The sequence below is a fragment of the Bombina bombina genome, chromosome 1 (genome assembly GCF_027579735.1).
Source record: "Bombina bombina isolate aBomBom1 chromosome 1, aBomBom1.pri, whole genome shotgun sequence".
Lineage (NCBI taxonomy): Eukaryota > Metazoa > Chordata > Amphibia > Anura > Bombinatoridae > Bombina > Bombina bombina.
The window spans coordinates 1,043,775,683-1,043,789,531 of NC_069499.1; the positions used below are offsets into that span (position 1 = coordinate 1,043,775,683).

The 13,849-nt window shown below is 37.0% G+C and overlaps 1 protein-coding gene across 2 annotated transcripts in view; it reads left to right on the forward strand.

Moving 5' to 3' along the window:
- Window positions 1-13,849, forward strand: part of MMP24 (matrix metallopeptidase 24) — a 520,603-nt gene that overhangs the window by 426,983 nt on the left and 79,771 nt on the right. For both annotated transcript variants that reach the window (XM_053721040.1, XM_053720963.1), the window contains exon 4: window positions 4,657-4,961. In XM_053721040.1, the coding sequence (XP_053577015.1) occupies window positions 4,657-4,961 (305 nt within the window). The remainder of the gene's footprint in view (window positions 1-4,656; window positions 4,962-13,849) is intronic.

Below are 13,849 nucleotides of genomic sequence, written 5' to 3' on the forward strand. Positions count from 1 at the left end.
CGGCGATGTGGAGGGGCCTCGGTTTAGGGGTACATAGGTAGTTTATGGGTGTTAGTGTACTTTAGAGCACAGTAGTTAAGAGCTTTATAAACCGGCGTTAGCCCAGAAAGCTCTTAACTACTGACTTTTTTCTGCGGCTGGAGTTTTGTTGTTAGATTTCTAACGCTCACTTCAGCCACGACTCTAAATACCGGCGTTAGAAAGATCCCATTGAAAAGATAGGATACGCAATTGACGTAAGGGGATCTGCGGTATGGAAAAGTCGCGGCTGCAAAATGAGCGTTAGACCCTTTCCTGACTGACTCTAAATACCAGCGGTAGCCCAAAACCAGCGTTAGGAGCCTCTAACGCTGGTTTTGACGGCTAACGCCAAACTCTAAATCTAGCCGTATGTTAGTACAGGGGTCTTTATGCTAAATAAATAAAGAAACGTGTAGTCACTCAAAGGGTCATGAAACAAATTTCTCTTTTATGGTTAGGATAAAACATACAATTTTAAACAACTTTCCAATTTACTTATTTTATCAAATTTGCTTTATTCTCTTGGTGTCCTTTGCTGAAGGAGCAGCAATCCACTTCTGAGAGCTAGCTTAGCACATTTGTGTAGGCCAATGACAAGATACATATATGTACAGCTACCAATAAGCACCTAGCTCACAGTAGTGCATTTCTGCTCCTGAGCCTACAAGCTATGCTTTTCAACAAAAGATACCATGAGAAGGAAGCAAATTAGACAATAGAAATAAAATTGAAAGTTGTTTAAAATTGCATATCTCTATCTTGAAATAAACAAACAAATTGGGATTCATGTCCCTCTAAATGTCATACAAAGATTAGATCCTGCAACAGCATTGTTAGAAATCGCAATAACCCTGGGAGTATAAGCTAAAGTGGCCCCTTGTGGCACATCAGAGGCTCCCCACTCACTTCCACTATTCTCATTTCCATAATAAAATCTGGTCTGTTGTTCAGATGGAGCTCTTTATTGGTTTGTTAATCAAAACAAAATTCCATACTAGACCCAATGATTTAGTAAGGAATATGAATACTAAACTCTCCAGAACATAAATAACTGTAATGCTTGTGGGATATTCCACTATCAGACTAAACTTGGCCAGTAGTCTTCTTATCCCAGCATCAAGTGGAATGATAGGAAATATCCCAGAGCAGAGAGAGAGTTTGTAAAATGAGGTAAGCAGTACTCACAGCAGGCAGGGCAGTAATCAGCGGCAACAAAAGGATATCCAGCAGTATAACAGTTTAGGGGTAAACCAATAGAATGGTCAGACAGGAAGAGTTCATCAACAGTTAAGCAATCCAGCAATGCAGAGGTTAAGGCAAGCAGAGTAGTCAAAACAGGCAGAGTTTATCAACAGTAAAGCAGTCCAGCAATTCAGGGGTTAAGGCAAGCAGAGTAGTCAAAACAGGCAGAGTTCATCAACGGTAAAGCAATACAGGAATTCAGGGGTTAAGGCAAGCAGCGTAGTCAAACAGGCAGAGTTTATCAACAGTTAAGCAATCCAGCAATGCAGAGTTTAAGGCAAGGAGCGTAGTCAAACAGGCAGAGTTCAACAGTTAAGCAGTCCATCAATTCAGGGGTTAAGGCAAGCAGAGTAGTCAAAACAGGCAGAGTTCAGCAACAGTGAATCAATACAGCAATTCAGCATGCAGATATACAGCACCCAGGAGCACAAGAAGTAACACCTATACTTGGGCACAGGTGAGAGAGACTGAGGCCTTTACATAGGGAAGACAGGGTGGGCGGTGATGATGTCATCACCGTGCTACAGTTACATTGCCATATCCCTAGCAACAGGAGGAGTGCCTGTATCCATGGCAACGGCCACAGCAGAGGAGCAGTGTTACAATAACATTCACAAGTGTGGTATGGTTTTTTGTTAGACTCCCTCAAGCATCTTCAGCCTCTCTAGCCTCACCAGTCCTTATGTTATTAAATACTATCTAGGTGATTGTATATGAGTAAAGGAACATGAAAGTCAAAATTAAACTTTAATAGTTCTGATAGAGCACGCAATTTTTATCAGCTTGTCAATCTACTTTACCAAATCAAATATACTTATTTTTCTTGCTTTTCTTTGTTAAAACATAGCTCATTTTAATGTAAGCATACCTAAATAATCTCAAGAGTGTGAATGTAAGCACTTTATGGCAGGTTGCTGACTAAGTCAGGCATATGTACCTGTTTCCATTGTGGCCTAAGAAGTCTCATGGTAAGTCTCTAGTTCTCTTTGGTTCAGTGTGTATTATGCACCAACGTCATTCTGTTCATTGGACCTTGAGAATAAGTAAGACTTGGTGCTTGTACTCAATGGGCCGCCATTCAAGCTAAATTAGGTATGTGAGTTTACACGTACATGCTTGTGTCATGTTGGTATCCTAACTGAACCTATAAATTCTAACACAAATCCCTCAGTGGTAGACATGTGCAATTAGTTTTGTTCCAAATTAAAATTCAGACGAAATTTGGGTGATTCGGAAATTTGGATGTATCCGAATCTCAGAATCACCCTAGTAACAGAGCTAAACTAGTCAGAATTATTTGTAACAAAACATCCAAATTAGTTCAGATTCATTCGTTATATCTGAATGGCCATGGCGCGATAGTTTAACTCTCTGGACTAATCACAATTCCTTTGCCATTCCATATTTATTATAAAAAAAAACGGATAGAGATATATTACAATTAAATTTGAGATAGAACAGTGAAATAATTCCTTTTGTGTTGGTTTGCAGACATCCAAATCAATGTAACATAACAGAACAAATGAATCCGAACATAACGAACTTCTGAATGCATCCAAAACAAATGACTGCTATAACGAATCAATCCAAATGCAACCAAACTAAATTAAAAAGTACTGAATCGATACAAAACCAAACAAAACAACATTTTCAGACGTGCACATGTCTACTCAGTGGTTGGTAATTCAGATTCAGTGATGTCAGGCTCCCTCTTTCCCATAAGCCCTCAGTGGTTATACCATTTTTGTCCCTGTTATCCTTTTCCTTCCAGTGCTCTTTATCCTGCTGATCTCCTTGACCGTTGGCTCTTCCTCAGGCTTATGCTTTTTGGTTTAACCCTTGTCCTGTTTGCTTGTGCCGACTGTCATTTTGGCTTGATCTTGGCTCTGCTTTTTGACCCTGGATCCTTCTGGGGCACCTTCTATACTATAAGCCCCATTGCCTTCTCATACAACAGAGGATCTGCCTCACGTCAGGTTTCACCTCGACAAATGTATGTAACCTTGTGCTATTGCTTGTATATTGGATTCCAGCTCATCAATCTGCCTACAGAAACTTTATACTAAATGGCAGCAATCTTTGCAGCACTACCTCAGTATGATCTCATGGTAAGGAAATATGTTTCAACAAAGAATAATGAGGCAATAGAAGTAAAATTACGTTTTTTTTTAAAACTTGTACTCTCTGTCTGAAACATGAAAATGTAACTTTGACTTCCATGTCCCTTGGGGAAGGCACCTTCTAAATTGTAACCGAGAAGCTTACGTGTATTTTTACACATGCTCTTAGTATATAGATCACAACCAAGTGTGTGTATCCTTGTTTTACAAGTGTATACAAATTGTTGTTCTAATTAAAAAGATAACATAAAGTAAATTTATTAATGAAATACTACAGATAACCAAACTTTAAACCATCTTTTTAAACATAGTTTGCAGTAGTGATGGAGACTGGTTCTCAAACGTTCTTTCTTTAAACACTCCTTTAAAACGTTTAAAATGAATTCAATGCATGGGAAAATCAGCATTGCCCAGGCTCTAAAGCTGCACTTCCTGTTTCAGAAATGGAGCCCTAATACCACAAGCAGTTTGTATGATTCAGAATGTTAGTGAAATAGACAGTTAGACTTGTTTCTGCACCCAAGAATGGGGTTTGTGTATAGATGTGAATTCAAAAACAGATATGTTGGAAGCAAAATTAAAATGAGTTGTGGTACCTTGTTGTCGGAGATTTGTGTGTGTGCTGTTCAGTAGGAGAAAGTGCAAGTGATTAGAAGTGAGCAGACATTGCTGAGTTACTGCAGAGTTACAATTATATCACAGTTTATAACCATAAACATCTATCTATCTATCTATCTATCTATCTATCTATCTATCTATATGTCTGTCTATCTATACAAATATATTAGAAGTAAAACACTATGGGCTTGATTATAAGTGGAGCACTAATTTATCGTGCACCCATAAAAGGGCAAATTAGTCCGTTTACGGTCCAAGATAAATAACCAGCCATTACAAGTGACTGGTAAATACTACCGTGAGCTTGAGTTAGCAATTAGCACTCTGAAAATTAACCAGAGGTCACACCACTGGTTAATTTAAACAAATGCAGTTAAGGTAATCATATGATAATATCCCTTTCATAAATAGAAATCATATATTGTAATCAAAATATTTATGCAGTTTCAGTAATATTTGTATATTCTTTACTCTATGACCCAGTTTCCGTTGCTGTTGTAAACTGTGAAAACTGCTAGTTATATAAAATATCTCCATAGTCTTTAGAGGAGCAATAGCTTACATTGTTTACAACAGCAATAAAAAAACTAGGCCTAGCTATTGTTAGTAAAGTGTAACCCATTTATTATTTTATTGTTATGTTTTTTTTTTTCAGCATACACAATTACACCCCAAAGGTTGGTGAACTTGACACAAGGAAAGCAATTCGACAAGCATTTGATGTGTGGCAAAAAGTGACCCCATTAACATTTGAAGAAATTCCATATCATGAGATCAAAAATGAAAGAAAGGAAGCAGACATTATGATCTTTTTTGCTTCTGGATTTCATGGAGATAGTTCTCCATTTGATGGAGAAGGTGGATTTCTAGCACATGCCTACTTTCCTGGACCAGGGATCGGAGGCGATACTCATTTTGATTCTGATGAACCATGGACTCTTGGGAATTCAAACCACGATGGTAAAAAATAAATATATTTTACTTGATCAATTTTATGTGCACTTCTTTTGCTGACAATGTTATTTTACCTTTCTTGTGCTTGGTGCAGGTCATAAATATCATAATTTATTTAAAAAAAACAGTACATTAGCAGATAGGATAGTAGTTTATTTTGTATCAGCCTCCGCTTTTGTTGCTTTTCATATTGTTTTACATATTTAATAAAATATATAAGAGAAAGAAAAAATAATGATTTTTCTATTTGCGCTGTGTATAATGCAAATGGTATATATGCAAAAGTATCTCCTATTGTATTCCAATGGTTGCTGTATCTGTTGTATCCACTTTCGCCATTGGAAATAGGAAGAAATCAAAGTAGGCAGGTCAGAAACAGCGCTCAGATAAGAGAGAGAATGAAAAAAGAATACAAAGAACTTATGGTGTAGTATTTTCACAAGTATCAATCTAAATATTTAAACGGGAAATTTAAAACTTTCTCACCTTTTTATACCTGAAACATGCGAGGTATGTCTAACACACGGAGGGGATATACAGTATATCCCTAGCTGTGGTAAAGATGACATTTTCTCATGCTTCCATCAGCCTTATGGAGTATGGAAGGTATCTTGCTTGTCATAGCAAACACAGCTCTGATTTAATCCGTATTTGTTAAAAGAATCATTCATTTATTGGACTCAAGACAACTCATAAAATATATCACACTCCTACAAGTAAGTTCAAAAACAAGTGGCACAATGGAATGGCTGGTTGTGAGTGTTCAATGCCTTCCATGGCAGTGAAGAATTTAGGGAGTGAAAGGCATGAGAAAATGTCATCTTTACCATAGTTAGGGATATATATCCCCTGCGTGTGCTAGACAGTCAGGTATAAAAAGGTGAGCAAGTTTAATTTAGATTGGTACTTGTGAAATTACTACACCATAAGTTCTTTGTATTCTTTTTTCATTCTCTCCCTTCTCTGAGCGCTGTTTCTGACCTGCCTACGTCAATAATAGAATATATATTTAATCTTTAAAACATAATAAATTAATTAGGAAAATAACTAATAAAATTCATTGCAATGTGCTTCCTAGGGTTGTCATTCACATAAACAGCAGCTGACCAGTGGGTAATAGCAGGAAAACAGTTGGTGGGATTGTGATCAAATCTCAGATCAGACCTCTTGATTTTTAATATGAATGCCTATAAAGGACCTCCAATTAGACGCCACTGTTTGCAGCCCCTGTCAGAAATACACCCATATCAGACCTCAGATCAGATCCATAGCCCTGACACTTTTTTTTTTTTGCTACGAAGACACATATTGGTGCCATCCCCACCCCCCAAAGAAATTATATACCCTGCCTTTACTGCTTGTTAACTAAATGTTCTAGTGATGTGTTAAGCAGGTATAGATAACTATTTATCTATAATGATAGAGAGAATAGATTTCCTTTATCACATCAAATTCTTAATCTGATTTATGATGGTGAATTTGTGCATGACATAACATACCAACATGGTTCTGTACAACAAAGCAAATATATATATATATATATATATATATATATATATATATGGAAATCAGGAGACAGCACTCACTGGTCTTGACAATACTGGATTTATTCAATGACGTTTCGGGGAATACACCCCTTCATCAGGGTCTGATGAAGGGGTGTATTCCCCGAAACGTCACTGAATAAATCCAGTATTGTCAAGACCAGTGAGTGCTGTCTCCTGATTTCCATATTCTACACCATATTCTAGCACCCTGGCTTTTGGAATTAAAGTGTTAGTGAGAGTGCACCTGCCACTACCTGCTGTATGTATATATATATAAATATATATATATATATATAGCAGACATCATGAAGAAGATAATACACTGATGTACCATATGTAATCTATCAAAAGTTGGAGAATTGTTAATGCTCCCACGATTGCCTATAAGCCATAATAATACCAATTAGGCTATAGGTGGATGCGAATTCCACTGCTGTCACTGGTTCCACCAACTTTTATGAAGGTTGGAGAATGCAGGGGGTGTGTATTAACATATTTCAGCCAGATACTTCCAGCTTTTCTGGCTGACCGGCACTATCTGCCTTCCTTTGCTTCAGGGGAGCCCCCACCCATTGTAGCCATTATGCCACTACATATGGCCCTTACTATGATGCCCAAGTTAGGCACACAAATAACTATACACATAAAAAAAACTTGCAGAGCGGAGCGAGTGGACGACTAAGATGGTCGCAACACATTGAGGCTCTTCTAGTAAGCTGACCTAAATGCACCTAAAACTGTCTTAACGAAGCTTCATGTGAGATACAAAAGCTCAGTCAAGCGTCTGAAGACAGCACCTTACTGGAAGTGTGATTTTTATTGGCACAGGGAGAAAGATCTAAGGCCTGCACAACCTCTGCCGGTAAGTGGACATTTAATACGAATATACACTTCAGTAAAAAGCAACAGCTGCATCTACAAATAGTAGAGTGCCCCTATATAACAGCTGCTATACACGCAGTATCTCCAAAGTTATTCAGACCACATGACTAAGCCCGCAAAAGAAAGAAGCTGTGCCATAATAGTCTCACAATAAAGGACTGCTTGCTATCTTAAGCAATTTAATTGACGATCCGGCACATGACAAACTATCAATATAAAATAACCCTCAACACTACCTTACCGGAGTGATAAGAAATTATCCTACATAAGTTTGAACATCTAGCTGGAGACTATTATAATACTGGATAACGGGTCGCTTATAGGAAGTAACTTACATCACAACAGATATCAGAACTAGTACACATATTATACCGCTCCAGTAATACAGGCCACAAATATCCTCTGGCAAGTCATCCAAACTATTATATATAGTCATTCAAAGATTCAAATGTACCACAATGGCCCAGAGGAAATCCACTAAAGGGGACAAATCCCCCAAAACAGGCACAGAGTGGACAAAGTTCTGTAAACAACTTCTTTAAGCATTCTGACAAAGACAAAAACAAAAAAGATCTAAATAAATCATGCCAACCTACAGAAGATGCCTACTGTGACCAAGAAGAATCCTCTAGAAGCTCATAACCGTCCTCTCCAGACCGCATAACAGACCTTCCTATTACATATAAGACTATGGAAACGCTCATAGAACAGGTCAAAACATGAATAAAAGAGGAATGCACAGACCTAAAAAAGACATCTCTGACCTGGGAAACAAAGTTGACTCCTTAGAAGAGCATGAAGTGATTATATCCCAGGACATTGCAGACCTATCTATTAAAATGAGGGCCCAGAATAAACAAATCACTGAACTAGAGTGCAAAATAGACTACCTGGAAAACTGATCTCTTCGCAGTAACTTGAGGTTCAGAGGTATTCCTGAGTCTATACAACCTCCTGATCTGCAGAAATACTTATTTGACTTATTTGAAGATCTTGCTAAAACCAACAACACCACTATTTCAGAAATTGCTAAGGACAGAGCACATTGAGCACTTCATCCAAAACCATTAAATAACCTCCACCAAGAGACGTTATTGTCCAATTTCAACAATTCCAACAAAAGGAACTACGCTTACAACCTTGCCAGATAACAAGTTTTTATATTTCAAGATTCCCGTATCCAGATCTTTGAGGATCTATCTATACGAACACTGCAAAAGAGAAGGGATTTCGCTGATCTGACCAGTCATCTAAAAATAATGAAAATTCCATACAGATGGAGATTCCCAATCTCAATTATAGTAATGAAGAACGGAAATAAATTTTAATGTGAAGATGTCCAACATATAACCCACTTTTGCACAGCAATTAACATTTCACCTCCAGAAATCAAAAACCCTGCACAAGCAAACAAAAGAGCTATACATCAAGATACTCCCAAGCCACAAAGATGAGAATGGACAGATCCCCTATCCAAGCAACACAAAAGGAAGCAGTCCTTCTCAACTGATCAGCCAAAAGAACCGACATGAGGTTTGATTATAACATTTTATTCTTGAGTCTCATTGTTGTCACAGTATCTTACTGGACTATACGTTGCAGGAACCAGCTTAAACATGAAGTTCCTCCTCAATAGTTTTGCACAGATCTGAACTTAACCTGAAATTGATATTATCGATTAAAGATATTTAGCCTTACTTAAGTTTCAAACAGAATATAGTTATAACTCTGTTACTGTATTAGTCACTGTTTAAATTTTATAAGTTTTTTTGTGCCATATTGGACTTAATGCGGCAGACTTCAGCCTAAAACTGAAGCTTCTCCAGGTTATTGTGATACAGGACTTATCAGAATATGCTCATGACCGTATTTACCTCTAATAAGCACTTTTGCTTAGTTATATTACAATGTTTAGCGTAAATATTTTCTATTGTATTAGCGATTGTTTAATGTTTATGCTGTTAAACTTATTCATATACACCACAAAGATGCTTACACCAGATTATCATAAAATGCTCACATAAGTGTGCATACAGAAACAGCTTATTAAATAGCTCCTCACAACACAACTGAAAAGAGACAGTTATAGGTTTTTTTCTATAGTGTCTCCATACGTTATTTACCCTAATTTCCCTAGCCTTAAATACATGTGAACACATCTCATTCACATTTAACTTTCCTGTACGTGGATGTATCCTACATTGAAGGTTATTACACTAGACCCAACTTTTGACTATAAATATTCACAATGACAGCGACCCTTTTTCCTCTAGTGAGACAGATAAATATAGCCACCCAAAATGTCAAAGGGTTTTTATCAGCCGAAAAAAGATAAATAGCCTTTCATGATTTCTATTAAAGAGAAATTGACATTATTATGCTACAGGAAACCCATTTTAAGGAAACCAATGAACCTAGAACTCCTACAAAACATTATGACCAATATTATTTCAGTTCAGGACCCCATAGAAAAAATGGAGTATACATATCTTTCAAATGAAATACCCCCTTTGAACTGCTGCATAAGTACCATGACAAAGAAGGTAGAATACTAATTCTGGTGGGCTATACTATGGAAGACCAATAACATTAGCTAACTTACAGTATATGCCCCGAATAAACTAACTCCCTCATTCTACCGATTAGTTACAAATGCAATTCTAGATATATCCAAAGGCCCAATAATTTTAGGGGGCGATTTCAATTTCCCAATGGACCCACCACTGGACACCTCCACCGGAAAATCATACATACGAAACAATCAAATTAACAACAATAAATTACTGTAAAATCCCTAACTTTATCTAACACTTGGAGAACAGTCCATACCTCACAAAGAGACTACGGGGGATATTTATCAAAGCCTCAACGGCAAATTGTTGCGAGATTGATCCGACCTAATTATCAAAGCCTACAGACCGGCAAATGCTGAAATTTGTGATGTAAAATATGATCTGCCGGTCTCAATCCGATGCAGATCGCTGCTTACATCATTACAGATGTTCCGAATACACATTCAGCTCTATCTGACACTTTTTCCCAGTTATCAAACTTTTAACAGGTACGCTCGTGGCTATTCCGGCCCAGCGTACCTGGTTTTCAATCTGCCACCCTGGAGGCCGCGGATGCCATAGAAATCAATGGGAGTCTGAAAGCAGCGAAAGCTTATGTTCGATGCTGCCAGATATCCCATTGATTTATATGGTAGAAAACAAGTTACGTTTACACCTAACACCCTAACATAAACCCTGAGTCTAAACAGCCCTAATCTGCCGCCCCGACATTGCCGCAACCTAAATAAAATGTATTAACCCCTATTCCGCCGCTCCCCAACACCGCCGCCACTAAATAAACGTATTAACCCCTAAACCTCTGGCCTCCCACATCACCACCACTAACTTAACCTATTAACCCCTAAACCGTCAGCCCCCCACATCGCCATAAACTAAATTAAGCTATTAACCCCTAAACCTAACAACCCGCTAACTTTAAATTAAAATTACAACATCCCCATCTTCAAATAAATTTAAACTTACCTGTAGAATTAAAATAAAATATTTTAAAATATGAATTAGCCTAGCCTATTATACTACAATTAAATTAAACTACCAATTAAATTAACTAAATTACATATGAAAAAACCCTAACCCTACTCAAATTATTTAAATATACTATTAAACCTTATTACAAATGACTAAATTACAGAAAAAAAACCCCACTAAGTTACAAAGAAAACCCAAACACTAAATTGCGAAAAATAAAAAAACACATTATCAAAAATAAAAAAGAATTACACCTAATCTAATAGCCCTATCAAAATAAAAAAGCCCCCCAAAAATAAAAAAACTCTAGCCTACAATAAACTACCAACGTATAGCTATACCGCAAGCACTTTAGACTGTAACGCAACGTCAGTCCCGCACTCACAAAAATTACGTTTTTGCGTGGGATTTCCATAGAGCTGCCATTACAAGTTGTGCGGGGAGGCTAAAATGCTTGCGTTCCAGGCTATACCGACACGATCTGTTCTGCAATCTGACACCAGTAGTTATGAGTTTTGCAAAACAAAACTGTTACACAAAACTCATAACTAAAATGTTACAAAGTACACTAACACCTATAAACTACCTATTAACCCCTAAACCGAGGCCCTCCCTCATCACAAACACTAAATTAAACTTATTAACCCCTAATCTGCCGCTCCCAACATCGCCGCCACTAATAAAATGTATTAACCTCTATTCCGCCGCTCCCCGACATTGCCACCACTATAATAGTTATTAACCCCTATTGCCCCGCACCCCAACATCGCCTACATGATAATAAAGATATTAACCCCTATTAAACTAGCATTACTATTATACTAAAATTAAAATAACTACACAATAAATAATATAAATTACACATTAAAAAAACCTAACACTACTAAATAAAATTAAATCTACAGTTACAAAAAAGAAAAAATAATAAATTACAAAAAATAAAAAACACTAAATTACGAAAAATAACAAACAAAATTATGCAAAATAAAAACAATTACACCTAATCTAATAGCCCTATAAAAATAAAAAGCCCCCCCCAAAATAAAAAAAACCCTAGCCTACAATAAACTACCAATAGCCCTTAAAGGGACAGTCTACACCAAAATTTTTCTTATTTAAAAAGATAGGTAATCCCTTTATTACCCATTCCCCGTTTTTGCATAACCAACACAGTTACATTAATATACGTTTTACCTCTGTGATTACCTTGTATCTAACCCTTTGCAGACAGCCTCCTTATCTGAGTGCCTTTGACAGACATGCAGTGTAGCCAATCAGTACAGACTCCTAAATAACTTCACGGGAGTGAGCACAATGTTATCTATATGACACATGTGAACTAGCACAGTCTAACTGTGAAAAACTTTCAAAATGCTCTGAGCTAGGAGGCGGTTTTCAACTGTTTAGAAATCAGTTTGAGCCTAGCTAGGTTTAGCTTTTCAAAAATACCACCAAGGGAACAAAGCATATTTGATGATAAAAGTAAATTGGAAAATTGTTTAAAATTGCATGCCCTATCTGAATCATGAAAGTTTAGTTGTCACTTTACTGTCCCTTTAAAAGGATCTTTTGTAGGGCATTGCCCTAAAGAAATAAGCTCTTTTCCCTGAAAAAAAATACAAAGACCCCCCAACAGTAAAACCCACCACCCAACCAACCCCCCAAATAAAAAACCTAGCTCTTAACAAAAACCTAAGCTACCCATTGCCCTGAATGCCTATTCAAATCAGCCAATAGAATTTCAGTAGCTCTCATCCTATTGGCTGATTTTGAATTTAAAAAATCAAATCAGCCAATAGGAATACAAGGGACGCCATTTTGAAAAGGTTCCCTTGCATTGAAGAATCAGTATACGACGGCAACCGTATGAAGAGGATGCTCCGCGCCGGATGTCTTGAAGGATGGACCCACTCCGTGCCGCCGGGATAAAGATAAAAGATGTTGCCTGGATTACTGAAGACCTCGCCACCTGGATGAACTTTGCTGCCTGGATGTCCGGACTTCAGAAACTGTAAGTGGATCATCGGGGGTTAGTGATTGATTTTTTTAAACTTTTTTTGGGTGGGTTTTTTTTTAGATTAGGGTTTGGGAGTTCTTAAAAGAGCTAAATGCCCTTTTCAGGGCAATGGAAAAGAGCTGAATGCCCCTTTAAGAGCAATGCCCATATAAATTCTCTTTCCAGGGCAATGGGTAGCTTAGGTTTTTGTTAGAGTTTTTTATTTTGGGGGGTTGGTTGGTTGGTGGGATTTACTGTTGGGGGGGTCTTTATATTTTTTTTCAGGGGAAAGAGCTGATTTCCTTAGGGCAATGCCCTACAAAAGGCCCTTTTAAGGGCTATTGGTAGTTTATGGTAGGCTAGGGTTTTTTTTTATTTGTGGGGGCTTTTTTATAAGGCTATTAGATTAGGTGTAATTGTTTTATTTTGGATAATTTTGTTTGTTATTTTTTGTTTTTTCCTTTTTGTAATTTAGTATTTTTTATTTTTTGTAATTGTACATTATTTTTTAATTTTTTTGTAATTGTAGATTATTTTTTTTTAGTAGTGTTAGGTTTTTTCATGTGTAATTTAGTTTATTTAATTTGTAGTTATTTTAATTTTAGTATAATAGTAATGTTAGTTTAATATTTTGTTTTGTTTAATTTCACAGGTAAGTTTTTATTTATTTTAAGATAGGGATGTTGTAATTTTAATATAAAGTTAGAAGGTTGTTAGGTTTAGGGGTTAATAGTTTAATTTATTTTTTTGTGATGTGGGGGGCTGTCAGATTAGTGGTTAATAGGTTTATTTAGTGACGGTGATGTGGGAGGCCAGAGGTTCAGGGGTTAATAACTTTATTTAGTGGCGGCGATGTCGGGGAGCGACGGAATAGGATTATAACTTCATTATAGTGTGGGTGATGTTGGGGTGCGGGGGAATAAAGGT